At 38.3% G+C, this 19,547-nt stretch overlaps 1 protein-coding gene across 7 annotated transcripts in view; it reads right to left on the bottom strand.

Moving 5' to 3' along the window:
- RALGAPA1 (Ral GTPase activating protein catalytic subunit alpha 1) overlaps positions 1 to 19,547 on the bottom strand; it is a 141,094-nt gene that overhangs the window by 48,388 nt on the left and 73,159 nt on the right. For all 7 annotated transcript variants that reach the window (XM_070755479.1, XM_070755460.1, XM_070755496.1 and 4 more), the window contains 8 exons: positions 18,407 to 18,535; positions 17,748 to 17,873; positions 14,279 to 14,337; positions 13,589 to 13,697; positions 9,896 to 10,006; positions 7,712 to 7,780; positions 5,098 to 5,232; positions 1,178 to 1,361 (listed from right to left, as the gene is read on the bottom strand). In XM_070755479.1, the coding sequence (XP_070611580.1) occupies positions 1,178 to 1,361; positions 5,098 to 5,232; positions 7,712 to 7,780; positions 9,896 to 10,006; positions 13,589 to 13,697; positions 14,279 to 14,337; positions 17,748 to 17,873; positions 18,407 to 18,535 (922 nt within the window). The remainder of the gene's footprint in view (positions 1 to 1,177; positions 1,362 to 5,097; positions 5,233 to 7,711; positions 7,781 to 9,895; positions 10,007 to 13,588; positions 13,698 to 14,278; positions 14,338 to 17,747; positions 17,874 to 18,406; positions 18,536 to 19,547) is intronic.

Raw genomic sequence — 19,547 nt, 5'->3', positions numbered from 1 at the left:
TCAAATAGGCAGATTAAACAAATCACAGAGTATTTGCTGTGAACCCATAATTACACATTATTACAGCATACAAAAGCAGTAAGGCACAAAAACCGGCTGCAATTCTTTACACTTGCAATGTAACATGTAGAGGAAATTAATCTTGGCAACTAGTTTAAATATTAGCTTTGCATAATATGTATAGGTGAAACTGTAATTAGGAGGGAATGAATCCTTTGGTGCTGCTTTCATTCTGACCCTGCAGATGATTATTCTTCGCTAATAAGACCACAGCCATTTGACAAAAAGCCAACTACAGTAGCTTGCTTCACCGCTCAGTAAATTTAATAATTACGGTTCCTCCTGCCAATAGTTCTCAAATCAGATTTGTTCAATCCAATACTGAGCTTATTAGAGGACAGCTCTGTGTTCAGAATTCTTTGGCCAAAAAAGTACTTGAAAATGATGAAGCATGCCTTAGACAAGGGCACAATGATTAGCCATTTTCTCCACATAAAAAAACAGCACGGAGTCACTACAGACCACAAAATCACCTGCTGTTAGCACACAGCTGTTACAAAAAGGTTCTGTATTTATCTAGTCCTTAATACCTTTAAGGAAGCCTAAAGGGAACAGCTTAATATTGGAGGAGAGTGATCCTACACAGAATATTCAGCCTCAGTATGAAAGCCTGTGTCTCCCAAATTTCTTTTCACTAGTACCTTTTGATATTTCATACAAGAAAAAAAATCTAAATTAAAATGTCTTGAACAAATGATTGAGGTAGTTAATTTTTAGAGAAAAATATTAAAATTTGAAAAAAGTTCCTAAGTGTGAAGCACATTTTAAGAATGACTAAATAATGCATACTAAGTTAAAGTTGTATCTGATTGCTTGCTAAATAACATATTTGCTATCAATAATTTTTTTAAAAAAATATTTTACTTGTTTACTCTGTTCTCTCATAGCAGAGAAAAATCTGTTATGAAGTTGATGTATGTTGTAAAGACGTATCTATTGTGCCAAAAAGGAGTTGTAATTACTCAAAATTATATATTCAATGCTTATTGGCACTATCTATAATCTGTAACTGAATTATCAGAATGTAATTTAAGAATTAATACTTGAGTCTAACACTTCAAAATTAGAAAATGTATGATACTTGATCAGAAAAAGAAGTTAATTGAAGCAAACAAACCTTCTGTGACTGGCTGGAGCTTGGAAGACCGTTCAGAATCAGGTGAATGGAGTGGTTCTGGTTCTTTTAAATTTTCCAAATGCATAAAAGGATCATAATCCAAAGATGCTAAATCAGACAGGCTCATTGGATAATACTTCACGTTACTAAAGCACTGAGATCCATAGACACATCCATGAAGAACCTTAAAAAAAACACACCACCACAAAATGTACTAAAATCTATGTATATAAGTATGAAAGACTAAAGTGAAACCAGATTGCCTCTCAGAAGGTTGACCTAAAATCCACCTAGGATACACAGATTTCTTACTGTGATATTACTATGTTTATACCAAAGAATACTTGATTTTATTTGTCAAAGGAAAATTTCATATGATTCTGATTTGTAACTGTTCTCTTATTATAGCCGTTCTGAGTACACTTTGGATTGAGTGGCAAACAAAAAAACAAACTAACAATTTAAGGTACCCATTAATTATAATTTAATAATAATAATAATAATAATAATAATAATAATAATAATAATAATAATAATAATAATTTATTAGATTTGTATGCCGCCCCTCTCCGGAGACTCAGGTCGGCTCACAACAATAACAACAATGTAACAAATCTAATACATTAAAAGAAATCTAAAATCCATTATTTAAAAGCTATATAACACACTCATACCATACATAAATAATATAACCCAGGGGCTCAGCTTCCCCATGCCTGATGACATAGGTGGGTCTTTAATAGCTCAGGAAAGGCAAGAAGGGTGGGGGCAGTTCTAATCTCTGGGGGGGAGTTGGTTCAAGAGGGGCTGGGCCACCACAGAGTAGGCTCTTCCCCTGGGGCCCGCCAGACAGCATTGTTTTGTCAACGGGACCCAGAGAAGGCCAACTCTGTGGGACCTAATCAGTAGCTGGTGAGGCAGAAGGTGGTTCCGAAGGTGTTCTGGTCTGATGCCATGAAGGCCTTTATAGGTCATTACCAACACTTTGAATTGTGACCGGAAAAAGCAACCAGTGCAGGCCGCGGAGTGTTGACGAAATGTGAGCAAATCTAGGAAGCCCCACGATAGCTCTTGCAGACGCATTCTGCACGATCTGAAGTTTCCGAACACTTTTCAAAGGTAGCCCCATGTAGAGAGTGTTGCAGTAGTCGAACCTCGAGGTGATGAGGGTGTGAGTGACTGTGAGCAGTGACTCCCTGTCCAACTAGGACTGCAACTGGTGCACTAGGAGAACCTTAGCTGTGGATCGAGGAGGACGCCCAAATTGCGGACCCTCTCCGAGGGGGTAAATAACTCCCCCCCCAGGGTAATGGACGGACAGATGGAATTGTCCTTGGGAGGCAAAACCCACAGCCACTCCGTCTTGTCCGGGTTGATTTTGAGCCTGTTGACACCCATCCAGACCCCAACAACTTCCACCGCTTCACTGACTGGACATGGGGTGGAGATTATAACTGGGTATCATCAGCGTACTGATGATACCTCATCCCATGCCCTTGGATGATCTCATCCAGTGGTTTCATGTAGATATTGAATAGCAGGGGGCAGACGACCGACTCCTGAGGCACTCCACAAGGGAGAGACCTAGTGGTCGACCTCTGACCCCCCCCCTAACACCGACTGCGACTGACCAGAGAGGTAGGAGGAGAACCACTGAAGAACAGTGCACTCCACTCCCAACCCCTCCAGTTGGCATAGAAGGATACCAGGTCGATGGTATCGAAAGCCGCTGAGAGGTCAAGAAGCACCAGGACAGAGGACAAGGCCCTGTCCCGGGCCCGTCAGAGATCATCCATCAGTGCAACCAAAGCAGTTTCCATGCTGTAGCCGGGCCTGAATCCTGACTGCTGAGGGCCTAGATAATCGGCTTCTTCCAAGGACCGCTGGAGATGGAGCGACACCACCTTCTCGACAACCTTCCTCATAAAGGGGAGGTTGGAGACTGGATGATAGTTATTAAGCACGGCTTCTTGTAGGGAGCCGGAAAGGACCTCTCCTCAAAGAAGTGTTGACAATCTCCTGGACCCAGCTCCGTGTCACCTCTCTGCTGGCCGAAACCAGAAAGAGGGACACGGATCCAGTGAACAGATGGCGGAACTCGCAGCTCCAATGGCCTTGTCTACTTCATCAGGTGTCACCAGGTCAAACTCCTCCCAGACAGATGGACAAGGACGGGCCCCAGTCACCTCGACTGACTCGTTGTCAGCCAACTCTGTTACCCAATCGGAGGCTGTTGAGGTCTGGATGGGTGTCAACAGGCTCAAACTCAACCCTGACAAGACGGAGTGGCTGTGGGTTTTGCCTCCTAAGGACAATTCCATCTGTCCGTTCATTACCCTGGGGGTGGAATCACTGACCCCATCAGAGAGGGTCCGCAACTTGGGTGTCCTCCTTGATCCACAGCTAACATTAGAGAACCATCTTTCGGCTGTGGCGAGGGGGGCGTTTGCCCAGGTTCGCCTGGTGCACCAGTTGCAGCCCTACCTGGACCAGGAGTCACTGCTCACAGTCACTGATGCCCTCATCACCTTGAGGTTTGACTACTGTAACGCTCTGTACATGGGGCTAGCTTTTAAGAGTGTTCGGAGACTTCAGATCGTGCAGAATGCAGCTGCGAGAGCAATCATGGGCTTTCTCAGATATGCCCATGTCACATCAACACTCCGCGTCCTGCACTGACTGCCGATCAGTTTCCAGTCACAATTCAAAGTGCTGGTTATGACTTATAAAGCCCTATATGGCATCGGACCAGAATAACTCCGGGACCGCCTTCTGCCACATGAATCCCAGCGACCGATTAGGTCCCACAGAGTTGGCCTTCTCCGGGTCCCGTCGACAAAACAATGCCGTCTGGCGGGACCCAAGGGAAGAGTCTTCTCTATAGCGGCCCCAATCCTCTGGAATCAACTCCCCCCGGAGATAGGACTGCCCCACCCTCCTTGCCTTTCGCAAACTCCTAAAAACCCACCTTTGTCGCCAGGCATGGGGAAATTGATTCCCCTCGGCCGCTCTGTTTTATGTATGGTTTGTTTCGGTTGTATGAATGTTTTTAATCAAGGGTTTTAAACTGTTTTGCTTTTTTTTAATCATTGGATTTGTATTTTGTATTCATGCTGTGAGCCGCTCCGAGTCTTCGGAGAGGGGCTACATACAAATCAAATCAAATCAATCAATCAATCAATCAATCAATCAATCAATCAATCAAAAGGTTTATAAATGGCTATATTTTGCTTGGGTCCATGCAAAGGCCTTTCTGTTTTCCAAAATGTTTTCAGTCTGTCCCTGTCCTAATATTTAATATTGTTTTATTCTGGTAGCATTAGTTCTTTGTTGTTATTTATAAAATCTGTAAGGTTTCAAAATAATTAATTTTATTCTGTTTTCACTGTATTTTTGAAGTTTTAATATATCATTTCTATTCAGAGAATAGTGCAAAGTACACTGTGATTAGGAATGTCCATCTATGCTCAGATTTTGTCTTGTCAGGGAATAAAGAAGGTTCTCCAATTTTTTCTGCTGGTTCCTCTTCCCAACAAGTACAGCTATGAAATCCAGATGGTCCCACTGATGATATTTTTTTGTACGAATTAGGTATTTTGCTTTTTTCTTTCATAAGACAGATTCTCTGACATATAACCAATAAACAAGCTTCAGACAAAACCATTTGGATTTGTTAGCCATATCTGCCAGTGCAGCCATCAGTGGAAGCGAATGAAACAAGATGCAAAATGCTTCTCATTCACTGAGAAATATGTAACACTTCTCAAAGATGTTCAAGGTTCTTACAATTCTGAAAAAATACACATAAAAATAACTCTTCTACTTTACTTCTCCTTTTATTTGCAAAAATTAAAAATTCAAAAAATTCAAAGACAAAATGTTCATAAGACCAAACTAAAAGTAAAAGGAGTAGCAAATACCTTATATATGTAATTAAGAACAGATTTTTCAGTTTTATCATTTTCAAATGCTCCAGAATGAATAGGCTGTAATAATGTCCGCAGTGGCAATGCCATTGTCCAGTCCAACAAACAAAGAAGTAGAGATACCACCAGCTGTAATATAAATATTTCTAAATTACGGATAGCCATGAAGGATAATTTATTTGCTTTGTTTTTCCATGCTTCCTTTTAAACCATAGCTTCAGCAAGAATCCACATGAGAAGCACTTTGTAGCCCAGTATGTGTTATGCCAACAATTTGATAGCAGAAATACAGAAACAAATAATAAGTCGTGATCCTACTAAAAGAACTTCAAAGAAACAGAATTTTAAATGGACTATGTTTGTAAACAATGTATAGCAGAATGATTAAGCAGAATGTTCTTATTTTTGTACATAGACATTAAAAAAGCAAAGTTAGACATGTAATCAATTATACATTCTCAGCCATCACTGAGATTTTAATGTCAACTTTTTAAAAATTTACAGATAAAATTATGGATAAAAAACATTAAACAGCTTTAGTGTTCTAAAAAGGAAACATGGGAAACCCAAAAACTATGAGCCACTTCTGAACCATTTCACATTTTTTTCCTGGTTCATTGAGGCAATTGTCTGATATTCTATTATGTCCAATATGCTGCACCTGAATCCCCATTAAGCTGGATTCCTGGAGTCACATTCAAACAGTAATAGCAGTGCAAATACACAACTTTTCTTTGTCACTGCCTTAAGCTCCTTGAGGTAGAGTATAAATCTAACATATAAATAATTAATGTTTGGGGAATCACCCAAACTTATAGAGGATGATGTTGTAGCTATATAAGAATCTATAAGAGGAAAGAATGCTTGCCAAAGGAGACTTTACTATATTCTCACAAACAAGCAGATCACACTTATTACATGGGTAGAAAGAAACTTTCTTTTGAAGACTACAAGGTTTGGATCCGGATAACTGTGCTACTTTTATATGAAACTAAAACATAAAAGGGACCTATATCACAAAAAAAGAATTTATTTCACATTAAAGACCTTTGATGGATCCATTACTCATTGACCATCGAACCTGCTGTGAAATAGCTTTGTAGCCAGTGAAAGATAAACCTAGCAGGAAAATAAAATAAAACAAAAAAATAATCTTCTCTAGAATGTGTTGGACAGAAATTGGGAAGCACAATTTTGTACTTCTAGCTAGAAGAGTGACAATTTTTCCTGTCCCTTTGAGGAAGTCCTTCCATTCATTCATTCATTTGTACTGATTTTAGTTCAGTTGCTTTACCTCTTCTTTTACTGTGTGTGTGTTCATAACAAACTTGTAACCGTTAAAATGCATAGAAATGGAAGAATAACATTTAATGGACAATATAATGCAGTGATATAACTTGCATCCTGAATCTTGAGTCATTTGGTTTCTTAGAGATAGTTTTCTCTTCTTTTCAAATAGGGTGGGATTGTTGGGTCTATTTTATAGCAATCAGAAGGGGAAGCCCAACTACTGTGAGCTGAAAGGAAAAGGATAGACGACAGCAGTGTTCTCAGGGTGAACTGGTGTAACTATTTATTAATTTAATTTAATTTAATTTTTTAATGCCGCTCTTCTCCTTAAACTCAGGGCGGCTTACAATATGTTAGCTTTTTAACAGAGCCAGCATATTGCCCCCACAATCTGGGTCCTCATTTTACCCACCTCGGAAGGATGGAAGGCTGAGTCCACCTTGAGCCGGTGATGAGATCTGAACCGCTGACCTGCAGATCTAGCAGTCAGCTTTAGTGGCCTGCAGTACTGCACTCTACCTACTGTGCCACCTTGGCTAATTATAGCACTTTTTGTTACACACCATGACTAAAGGCTGTTTCTATGTCACACATATCTATTTTATAATATTTCACAAAGGTCAATGACTCTGCAGCCTTATACACTTCTATTAAGTGTATCTGAACAGTGTTTCTGAACCTTGGGCTTTTGAAGATGGGTGGACTTCAATTCCCAGAATTCCCCAGCCAGCAACACTGTATTAACAGAATTCCAGTTAGGCCACCCTGAATTTACAGAGTAGGTTCTGAAGTCAGAAGGAGGCTGTGTATTACTATATTCTGGGATCTGATGATTGTAGATGATGAAACGCAACTCGGCTGACTTCTTGCTTCCTGCTTTATCGTTTAGTAAAAGATAAATAATTGACCTTTTGCTCTTCTAATGTACATTTGAGCTTGGGTGATTTTGGGCCAGTCCTTGTCTTTTAGCCCAACCTACCGAACAAGGTTCTAGTTTTAGGAAGAATAGCATGCGGGGGCATTATTGAGATATACCGCCTTGAGCTGCTCAAATTAAAAAATAATGGTAGGATAAAAATATGTAAACAAGTAATTAAGTGAAATGGAATTGGTGGTGAGATTGGGAAAGTATCCATGAGGATACAACACAAATGAGGGGGAACTTGTCCATCCAGGAACAATGGATCTGAAGCCTTCATGTGCAATTTGAACATATACTTCAAGGCTTCATTTACAACCCAAACTACCTGTACTTCTTCAATTTTACCTTGTCGAAAACATACATTGCAATAGAGTAACATAAAATAAATCTGCTTACCCTTTTATCTTGCTCATAAGAAGAAGCTTCTGTACTGGGCAAGAGATAAGTGATGGTAGCTATCAATATCTACGGATAATAAAACATATTTTAAAAAAGCAATGAGGCTACCAATGACCTGTTGGGTTATCCTTTCAGAAATATTTCTTTACTAGATTCCTCAATGCCTTCAACAATGACTTCAAAACTCTAGTGTACTATCTTCAGTAGACCAGCTGGGATATATTTAGGGATGTTTTGAAAATAGCAAATGTTGAACTGTAACATAGCACAGTCAAACACCAGCAGAGGAAATGTTCTATGACATTTTGTCTTAACTGTTTTATGTTAACGTTTATGTCATGAAATGTTTTATAATATTTGCCAAATTTCATTTCATTGGAATCATGGGTCCCAGATTTTGGACACATTCTGTAAGTTAGCCTGGTTAAAGTACAGGTAATCCTCAACATATGACCAAAATTGAGCCCAAGATTTTTGTTGCTAAGAAATGGGTTAAGTGAATTTTGCCCCGTTTTACAACCTTTCTTGCTATAGTTGTTAAATGAATCATTGTACAGGTTAAGTTACCAATACGGTTGCTAAGTAAATATGGCTTCCCCTTTGATTTTGCTTGTCAGAAGGTCACAAAAGGAGATCACATCAATCTAGGATACTGCAACCATCATAAATGTGAGTCAGTGCCAAACAGCTGTATTTTGATCATCTGACCATGGGTGCTGCAATGGTCGTAAGTGTGAAAAATTGTCACATGCCACTTTTTTCAGTGTAGATGTAACTTGAAACAGCCACTAAACGAACTGTTACAAGTCAAAGACTATCTGTACCATGGTTCAAAAATTGTTTTAATAATATACAGTATATACGGTAGGTCTATCTTTAAGCTTAACATTTTTTTGAACAAGAAAAATGAGGCTGTTTTTAGTTTTGCATATTGTATGTGCAATTGCCTTTACTGGTGAATAAAATTTGTGTTATATGGAGATATCTTTTGTATTGTTTAAGGCACATAGATTCTTGTTTGTAAATTAATTATTGCATAATTAATTTTTCTATGCAGTTTTAATTTAGCATTGTTAAATCAAAACAGCTATTTCATTCTGTTCTGTATAATCACTGTGATCTTATATAGCAATTATTTAAAATGATTAACCTCTTCAAAGTCTAAGGTCTGTGTTGCGGACCTATCATGCATGCGGAGACCTCTCTGCAGGAAGTGTCACTCAGCTCAGCTTCACCAAGCACGCGAATACCGGCCAGCTGATTTTTGGGTTTTTGAGGCTTGCCCCCCCTCTCAGCGCTGTTTTGGGAGGCTTATTTCTCCTCCAGTGCTGTTTTGAGATGTGAGGCTTCCCCTCTACCCAGTGGCATTTTGGGATGCGAGGTCAAAATGGGGCAAGGGGGGGGCGCTGCACGTGGAGTGTGGGAGGGGCGCATGTACATGCAGAGAGATAAGAGCGGGGATCATGTGGGTAGGGCATTGCCTCATGGTTGTGGGCACGCAGATGTGTGCGATAATGCATGTGCATGTGCTTTCGGCACCTAAGGAAAAAAGGTTAGCCATCACTGTCTTAGGCTATTGTTTGGAAGCTGCTTATGAAACTGAATAATGTCAAAATATCAGTATTCAAGAATTACTGGTATTAGTTTTATAAAAATTGATATTAATCACATTTACCCAGAAATCAGTCATCTTGATTCAGTGCGAGTCAGTGTAATGTATTTTAAAATATTTATTTATTTATTTATTTGATTGATTGATTGATTGATTGATTGATATGCCGCTCCTCTCCAAGGACTGGATCCAATATGTGCTTTGTACTGGTGTATTTTAAAAGCTCTTACTGTTATGGCAAAACATTGAAATGACATTGAAAGATATTAAATTTTTCTTCATATACTTCATATTAAACGTTAAAATGTTCCTATTTTTCATTACGTCAGATCACTTTAAAAAAAATTACAATTGTGACACTACTTTTCGTTTCTCTTATGGAAAAGATTGAACATCTGCGGTATCTTATTGTAAATGGCCACAACTAATTGGTTCATTTTAAATGAATCTTATCCATATTCTGACTTTAGATAAAAAGCTGAAAAGTACATATGCTTCCTTAAAATGCTATTTACTATATATTATTATATGAAAATCCATGTTCAAATATATCTTTTACTTTTACTTACTTGAATTATTTTTAATGGTGAATCAGACTGGTACAATTGTAGCCTGTGTACATAATGAACCAGCATATTAAGCATATTGCAAGCCACATGTGCAACTGTTTTATTTGGAAACTAAAAAACAAAACAAAACACAAAAAGAACATTACTGAATGCCATATAGTTATTTATTTTTACACCACCATCATTAGTTTTATAAATAATTCATGGGGGATATCTCAATGGAAATGTCAACTCATTTTACAGATGCTGTTAAAAATATTTCCCCTATAAGGAAATATTTAGAAGTTATTTAGCTTAGAATAAATGCAAGTGACTGTAGAAAGCCATATAAAATAATGCCTAGTATAAATAAAGCGAAGAGAGAAGACACTTTCTTTTTTTACCCATAATGTTAAAACCTGAGGTCATTGACTGAAATTAAACACAGGAAGATTTAAGGTCAATGGACAGAAATAGGTTTTTTTAAGGCATACAGTTAAAGTGAGAAATTTAATTAGGGCAACAGTAATCAATTAATATTACTTAAAAGTGTGGATGTAATCTTCTGAATCACTGATAACATACCCTAAGTTTTAGTTGCTTGGAAGTGAAAAAGGCTACTACCTCCAGTTCAGGTTGGAGCTCCTCAAATGCAACTAGTTCAATATTTTTCACATATAGCATCTAAGGTTGGACCCAGAAAGGTTCATTCTGTCTTCTGAGAGTAACTGGATACACTAAACTGAATCTCTGATTCATAAAATGGAAGACTATGGGGCTTTCTAAATCCAGCTATTGCTTGGTATAGGAATTTTTGAGTCAATGAAATTTTAAGATGGATTTTCAGCTTCTGCTTAAAGCAGAGTTCATGGGAGTTCACCTATTTTTTTTAAAAAATTGTTTGAATGATACTTTCTGCAGCATAATAAGACTTTCTACCCATTCAAAAGACATGTTATTTTGGAGCAGTGTGCAACACAGCTGCTAACTGCAGCAGTTGATAGGAGTGGTTAGGATCTTTTTGCCCAGGCTTTCAATACAGTTGAATCAGAAAAATTGTGACTTCATGCTGTCTAGAAGAAATAAATGTTTCCTGTACTTTGACAGCTTGGTTGGATTTCAAAAAGTGTTGTTCATCTGTTTTAAGCCTGCAATTTGCTTTTGTCAACTGCTATTTCATTCTAATAGTGTACATACTGTCTGTCAATAAAACTGTCAAGTTATAAAGCATTTTGTATACATATTCATATTTCTTCACTAGAAAATGAACCAACATTCTTTTAATAATATACGTTCCAAATAAATGCCCAATTGTTTACCACAAACAGTTTTTAAGCTTTACAGTTTCCAAATTGTACAAGAGTATCTCAATTATTATTTTTTCACTGTATATACTGTTTTAAAATTACACTCTATTTTTAATTTAAAATTCTACTTTTTGAAACTATCAAAGGACAATTTATGCAAAGTTAAGCATTATTTAGACTAAATTGGGGATTTCAAACTCAAATACATATACAGAGTCACATAACATAAAACACATGATCAATGGGCTGCATTGATCCATGTCCAAAAATGCAAGTAACATTTGTTAATTTTTAATTAATAAAATAAATAAAAGAATTAAATTAAGCTCCTAAATGTGCTCTTTCAAAAGGCAATTGGACTTTCTTTGTTTTTCCCTGAAGATGTTTTGCTTCTCATCCAAGAAACTTTTTCAGTTCAGTTCAACCAGGCTGGTTCTCTTCAGAAGTGAAGAAGCTTCTTGGATGAGAAGCAAAACATCTTCAAGGAAAAACAAAGAAAATCCAGTTGCCTTCTGAAAACGCATTTTTGGTACAACCATGACCTGGATGACTGAGAATCACCATAGCCAATTAAATTAACGCATTATTATTTATGACTAAAATTTAAATTAAAATAGCATTATTGATGTTGTGGTTAGCTCTGGTCCAGCTCCTGCCCCAAGGAATGTGGAGGTAGATGTGGGGGAGACATCCACATGCTGCAGGCCTGTTTTGCTCCCAGTGGAATCTGCCGACGAAGTCTCCTCTGACCAAGGAAGTGTGAGTGACAGGGAAGAGGGGAGTTTGGCAGACAGCCCAGGAGGAATCAGTCATCTATATCATCCCTGGATTCTGAACAAGAATTAATTACACATCCACGCATGCGTAGAGTGATGCATAGGAGACAACAACTGAAGGATTATTACAAGAGAAAATGAGGCCACCTGTGGTTGGGTGGGGCTGCTGTAATTAGTGCTACAGATAAAAGTGCAGTCTGGTGTTTTAGCCTCATGGCAGTTTATGTGATTCATTGTTTCGTCAAGATCGTGGTTTTTGCTCTTCAGGATTGTGTGTGTGGACTCTCTGGACTTTAGAATTGGACTCAATTTCCCAGTTATTGGGTGAGCAATTGGACTACATTTAACCTGTGCCTTGTACCAGAAAATCCCTTTGACATTTAAAAAGGGAGCTGTTTGTTTTTGTTTATAAAAACTTTTGGGTTTTCCTTTCATCGTTTGGTGTGTGTCTTTCTGGACTAATTACCCTGTAATTACAGGCGGTTGAGACACGCCGGCAGAACAATTGATGGTTAGTAAAAACAAACAGATTGCCTGCTTTAAAATAGTAAAATATTCTACTTCCATGAATGCAATCTCTGATGGTCTATTGAAGTGCTCCTCAATTATTTTCTGTTATGCCCCCCCTGCCCCCCCCCAGGAAGAAGTAAACATTTTGTGATCCCCCAACTCTTCCCTAGGACGATTGTTTGCAATATTCGGCATGTTTTTGCTGAAAAAAATTAACCAGCTTATCAGCATGATTGGGGTATAATGTGTTTAAGTGACACCTTAATTTATTTAGCTTCATGCTGTCCGCTGCCAACATTTTTAGACACAGTAAACATACCGGTCTTTCCTTGTCCCCCACCATAGTCACAGTGAAGTCAAGTGCTACATACTTCATCATATTTCCTCATCTTAGCTTTCGGGAGACTTACATTTGTCTCATAATCTCCATCTCTCTCCTCCTTTCTTTTCATCCTTGTTCAATATTTTTACATGGTGTCTCTTAAGGGTTTGTTATCTACACTTCATATCTCCTGCTCTGTGTTGTGTGCTATTGTTCAATGCAAAAACCCTCTACTCCCTGGTGCAAAAAAAAAAAAAGCATGTTCCCTGGGGAACATGCGCACCCCCTGGCATTGCTCTGCACACACCCCCAAGGGGGCCCACCCCACTATTTGAGAAGCACTAGTTTATTGTCACAATTCTCACCAATTTCTGCATTAGTGGCAACCACACAGACAAATAACAATCCTACCAACAATATTCCCTCTATCTGCTTGCACAGCTATCAGCTATTGGTGCAGTAAATATGAGACCAAGCAACAAGGCAGAATGGTAGTAGCAGAAGCAGGGTCTCCAGAACCTCTCCAATAGGATTTCAGTTCTAGTAGAACCTTAAATTTATTGAGCTGTTATGGCCACACATTACAGCATACCATCCATACATAGGAGAAGGAAACAAAGTAGATAGGCCCTGGCATCATAGCATTAAATTTGTGAGAAGTTGTATGAAAAAACTTCAATAAGCTACAAATTTGAAAATATGCCTAAAATATATTAAAAACTGTCCATACAAGAATAAAAATATTAAACTAATGTCATATCTCAGTTCAGTTGTCATGTTCTAAGGATTACATACTTACCTTCAATGAAGCACAGATTACATTCAGAGCTTCCTTAATCTGAGGATGATGGGTTTCATGTACTAGTTCTTCACAGATCCAAATGCCAAGGCTACAAATAGCAACACATCTACAAAAAAAGGTTAGATTTATATTAAACTACTGTACCTGATAATATCAAGGAGTGAAAAACTGTGATATATTATATTTTCTTAAACAGAGTTAGATCTTATGCCCTGCTATGTTTTCTAATTTAAGTAAAGATATTTTGATCAAGAAAAGTTTCTATCAACAAATCCGGTGAAGGAAACTAATGTCACAAGTTCTCTCATTAACAATCCAGACTATCATTTGTTCTGTTCCTATGGTTACGCAAACCCTTTAAAATTGGGGAGGAGAAACCAGTTGTTCTGATTATGGAAACGTTCAATGGATTGCATTTACTATTTGTAAAAGACTAGTTTTGGCTACATTTTTTTAAAAATTAAAACATTGTGGCAGAATATTTAGTGAAACAAATGCCAACATATATTCACTGTATATTGGTATTTTCTTCACTAAATATTCTGCTACAACTTTTAAAACTAGGTATTATTGCTTCTAAAATGTTAAGAAATGTTAAAAAAAATTCACAACATATTTAATAATTTAACCAAGTACGTGAATTAACCGATTCATAAAATGTTTTTGAACATTTCTTGTTTATTATACCTTGCAGGTCCTGATGGCTCCTCTTTTGCAGAGCTTAATATTGTTTTGATAACCAGTTCCTAAAGGAAGAACATTCAAGATAAGTTATTTCTAAACAGCTTAACGTAATATTTAAAAAATCAGTAATTTACAAATCTCAAAAATGGAAAATTGATTTATATTTTTAAGTATTTCAGCTGTATATGTATGCAGACAATTTGGGTCATCCAGTGAAATACACTTTCCATTCCCTATCCCAAGGGTGCTTTTCAAAAATCAACTAGACTTTCTTAGGTTTTTTTCCCCTTCAAAATGTTTCACTTCTCATCCAAGAAGCTTCTTCAGTTCTGACTGAATGGTGGAGAACGGAAGGATTTATATTCCTTGCAATCATTTGGTCATTAGCACTCTGAAAGTCATTAGCTCACTGAGGATCATTGAGACTACTTTGGGGGTTTATCCATAGCCTCATAATCTCCTGAATCAGAGTGCAAATGGGTGTGGGATTTTCTTGGGACTGCTGAAAGAACTGTGTTGTAGACCAGTGTTTCCCAACCGGTGTGCCGCGGCACACTGGTGTGCCGCGATACATGGTCAGGTGTGCCGTGAAGAAAAAAGCTCAGCTTCTGGTCTCGCAACTTTTTGCGAAGATCAAAAAGTTGTGAGACCGGAACCTGAGCTTCATTATTTGTGCCTTCCAAGTTTTCCGGCAGCTGCAGCGCCCCGCACGGCTGGAGCTTTCCTGGTGGGAGGGCAGCGGCAGCGGGAGGGCGGCGCGCAGTGGGAGAGTTATGGCGGCGGCAGCAGCAGCGGGCAGTAGCCGTGGGGCGGCGCCAGGGTGGTCAGCTGTGAGGCGGAGCTCCGGAACGGAGGCTCCGACCGGCGGCGGCTGGACATGCTGGAATTGCGTGGCTGGCACTTGTCTGCTGGCTGGGCTGGAACGGAGGTTCCAGCCCCACGTCCATGCCCAGCGCAACGCCAGCATGTACGGCGTCTAGCAACATGTCTAGCCGCCGCCGTCGGTGCCTCGGTTCCGGAGCTCCGCCTCACAGCTGATCACCCTGCTGCCGCTGCTGAGAGAAAAAGAGAGGGAGAGAGGGGGGATAGAAAGAGATAGCAAGAGAGGGAGAGAGAAAGAGAGAGGGAGAGAGGGGGGTAGCAATAGAGGGACAGAGAGAAAGAGAGAGGGGGATAGCAAGAAAGGGAGAGAGAGAAAGAGAGAGGGAGAGGGGGGAGAGAAAGAGATAGCAAGAGAGGGAGAGAGAGAGAGGGAGAGAGGGAGAGAGAGAAAGAGAGAGGGAGAGAGGGGAGACAGAAAGAGAGAGAGATAGTAAGAGAAGGAAAGAGAGGGAGAGAGAGGGGGGAGAGAGAAAGAGAGAAAGACAGCAAGAGAGAGAGAGAGAGAGAGGGAGAGAGGGAGAGAGAGAAAGAGAGAGGGAGAGAGGGGAGACAGAAAGAGAGAGAGATAGTAAGAGAAGGAAAGAGAGGGAGAGAGAGGGGGGAGAGAGAAAGAGAGAAAGACAGCAAGAGAGAGAGAGAAAGCAAGAGAGAGAGAGAAAGAGGGGGGAAGGAGGGTGAGGGAAAGACATTGAGGGAGGGAAGGAGGGAGAGAGGAGGACAAAAAAGAGAGGAAGGAAGGGAGAAACAAAGAGAGATGGAGAGAGAGGGGGAAAGAAAGAGGGAGAGAGAGAAATAGAGTGAAAGGGAGGAAGAGAATTTTTTTTGTCCAAAGTTCCCCCCCCCCCCGTCTCAATGTTCCCCAGGATTTTGTAAATGTGAATAATGTGCCGCGGCTCAAAAAAAGGTTGGGAAACACTGTTGTAGACAAAGAGATATTATATCCCTTTCCCTCAGTTGAGAGAGGGCTGTTCAATTTTAACAAGATGGCTTCTTTGACTCCTTTCAAATCAATGGTCCTCTCTGTCCAGAATGTGGACTTTGCTGCCTTCAAAAGAGTGATCTTTGTCTTCCAAATGCAGATGGACAGCTGTTGTCCTGATGGGTTTGTTCTCCTATGTTGTACCATGTATAGTTGAAGTGATTGTTTTGTTTCTCCAAAGTTGAGTTGCCTTTTGAAAAGTAGCTTTGGCAAAACCATGACCTGGATGATTGACAATCTCCATATACATTATCACGGTCACCTTGTTTCTTCATATAATAACCACTCCACCTCCAGCTACCACCTTTATTCTTTTAAACTAATTTTAAAATATTCTATTTTAAAGTGTTCTGGAATGAGTTAAACTCCTCTAATAGTGAGAAAGAGGAAGACAGTAAAGGCTTCAAATTCCTGCTTGCATGGGAAAATTACCACAAGAATTTTTATTTTATTTTTTATTTACGTATTTTTATTTAAACAATTTAACATAAGCTACTCAATATTATCATATAAATAACCTGAGATCAGAAATGTTAACATTTCTTATGATTTATCCTAATTTTGATTTACTGACAACAGAAACATCATCCATAAATGTGATATATAGAACTGGTTTCTTTTAAACCATTGCTAACCACAGCAACTTTAGAAGCCACTTTGGAGCGTCTTCAGGGCTGCCACAGCAAGGCTGGTTGGAACTGTGGGAATGGATGGGGGAAGTAGAGATAGCTAGTAGAAATATGCCCATGTTACACCAACACCAATCTGCATTGGTTGCTGATCAGTTTCTGGTCACAATTCAAAGTGTTGGTTATGACCTATAAAGCCCTTCATGGCACCAGATTATCTCAGGGACCGCCTTCTGCTGCACGAATCCCAGCAACCAGTTAGGCCTTCTCCGGGTTCCGTCAACTAAATAATGTCGTTTGGCAGGACCCAGGGGAAGAGCCTTCTCTGTGGCGGCCCCGGCCCTTCGGAACCAACTCCCCCCAGAGATTAGAATTGCCCCCACCCTCCTTGCCTTTCGTAAGCTTCTTAAAACCCACCTCTGCCATCAGGCACGGGGGGACTGAGATATTATTTCCCCCTAGGCCTTCCAATTTACGCATGGTATGTTTGTATGTATGTTTGGTTTTATAATAAGGTTTTTTTTAGTTGTTTAGTATTGGATTGTTACATGCTGTTTTTTATCACTGTTGTTAGCCGCCCCGAGTCTGCGGAGAGGAGCGGCATACAAATCCAATAAATAATAATAATAATAATAATAATAATAATAATAATAATAATAATAATAATAGCTGGGGACTTGTAACCAAAATAAAATTCTTTCTTTTGGGAACCAATGATGTTCTCACCAGATGCTGCGGAGGCATGGATTGAAACCAACTGTAGTTGGGTTTGTGACCAAGTTAGACCATGTGATGGACATGTGGATTGGGAGAAAGAACTTTGATTTTAATTTGGGACCTTCCGAGTCAGGTGTTCACCAAATGTGTCAATATGGCAAGTCCAATAAATTTGGACTTTGAGGAACACCTTGGCCCTGGAGTTTTGATTGCCACTGGGTCTGTGACTTAGAACCCTGACAAACATAGGGATTTAAAAACCTACCTTTACTTCTGTAAACTGAGACACAACAATATCAGGAGTGTTTGGGTGCAATGCTGGCAATTCACAATATAAATTGGGTAAACACACTAGAGAGCCTAAGAGAATTTGTGCTTCGAGTCTTGGTGCCTGAGTAATAAATAAAAATATGATATGTTAGTAACATTTGAGTTAGTATTTAATCACAAACAAAATTGAATAAGAGCCTTTACTATTTATATTAATTTCATTATATTTGTTCCCCTTCTGCTTTGTTGTTTAATATTCTTAGCTCTCCATCTACCATCTCTTCCATTGGATACATTATACTAAATACTCCTGCTATCATTTTAGCAAACATCATTTTGAACCCCCACCACCACCACCTGTTTGCCACTTTAAATTAAAACGTAGCCTAACTTGTAAAATAATTCAGCAACTTTATTTAGGAAGACACAATCAGTTTTACATATTGAATATTTGATATTATAATAAAAGGATTATGAAAGTACTTTGTACATAATATACTAGGTTGCCGATAAAGTTATAAGCTTCTTGCTATGAAGAGTTTTAATTAATAAATAATTTAATAGTTTAATAATAAACTTTGCAACTTACCATAACTTTTATTATTATAGAAAAATTAATATTAAATAGCAATGCTTGAAAAAGAATAAACTTACATTGAGAAAAGATGATGCCGCTACTCTGCCAGCAGCTACAATGAAATCCATTATCAACATGGTAGCACCAGGCAAACCAAGAGAAAAAAATTGTGGAGAACAGTGCTTTATGATTGTATTGACAATGTCCTTGGAGGAAAAGAAACACAAGATTTTGATTGTCTATCAAGGAAATTGATAGATAATGTGATAATGTGTTAAACATAAATACAGGAAAGTATCAGAATGGAATGAACTTATTTTTTTTCAAAAATGTTTCACATTAATCATACTTTAATATAAATAGTCCTCATTTAGTGATCACAAATGGGACTGATAACTTGGTTGTTAAGCATAGGACAAGTTAAGTACACTCAGAAATCCAAGTGCTGCCACTCTGACAATGTAATGGTTATTAGTTATAGTCATATGTAGAGACATTGTGACCAGACCTGATTTTGTAATATTTTTGTGGAGTTTGTTAAAAGAATCTACAGCCATTAAACAAAAGCATGGTCCTAAGTATACATTCATTCATTCTTCCATACGAACTAAAAATACTGGAAAACAGGAAAAAACACCTTAAAAGTATAGTTGACACTGAATGGTATGGAGTTTTTCAACCTTGACTAATACCTCATTTGCTCATATTTTTCAACTTATGCTGCTGGAAATGGTTTAGGATACCAAAATCTTGCTCTGTACTGACTTTAGTCACTAAGAATTTATTTATTCTTCCACCTCTTTTATAAACTGCCAATTAAAATTTAGGCAAATCTGTGCAACATCTTATAATACTAGATAGAATTATGGTGTCACACTAAAAGATTCTTTCAAAATATATAATTCACTAAATAAAAAAAATTCACTAAATAAAAAAAACCAGGAGGCTCATTATGAAATCATTTTAATGAAACTGAATATATTTTAAGAATAATCCAACATTTTTCCTTTAAAAAATGTTTTAATTCATTTATAAATTTTAAAAACATAAAAGAAACAAACAAACAAATGAAATATTGTACAATACAAATCAAAAACACAACATACATAAATACCTCTAGGGTATTTTATGGTACATATATCGACTAATATTTTACACTTATTTACTATTTTTACCTATTTCTACTATCATTATAGTCAACATATCTCTAAAGATCTT

The sequence above is a fragment of the Erythrolamprus reginae genome, chromosome 1, assembly GCF_031021105.1.
Source record: "Erythrolamprus reginae isolate rEryReg1 chromosome 1, rEryReg1.hap1, whole genome shotgun sequence".
NCBI lineage: Eukaryota > Metazoa > Chordata > Lepidosauria > Squamata > Dipsadidae > Erythrolamprus > Erythrolamprus reginae.
Note: the sequence above shows the minus strand (reverse complement) of the source record. Positions and strands in the feature narration are given on the sequence as shown.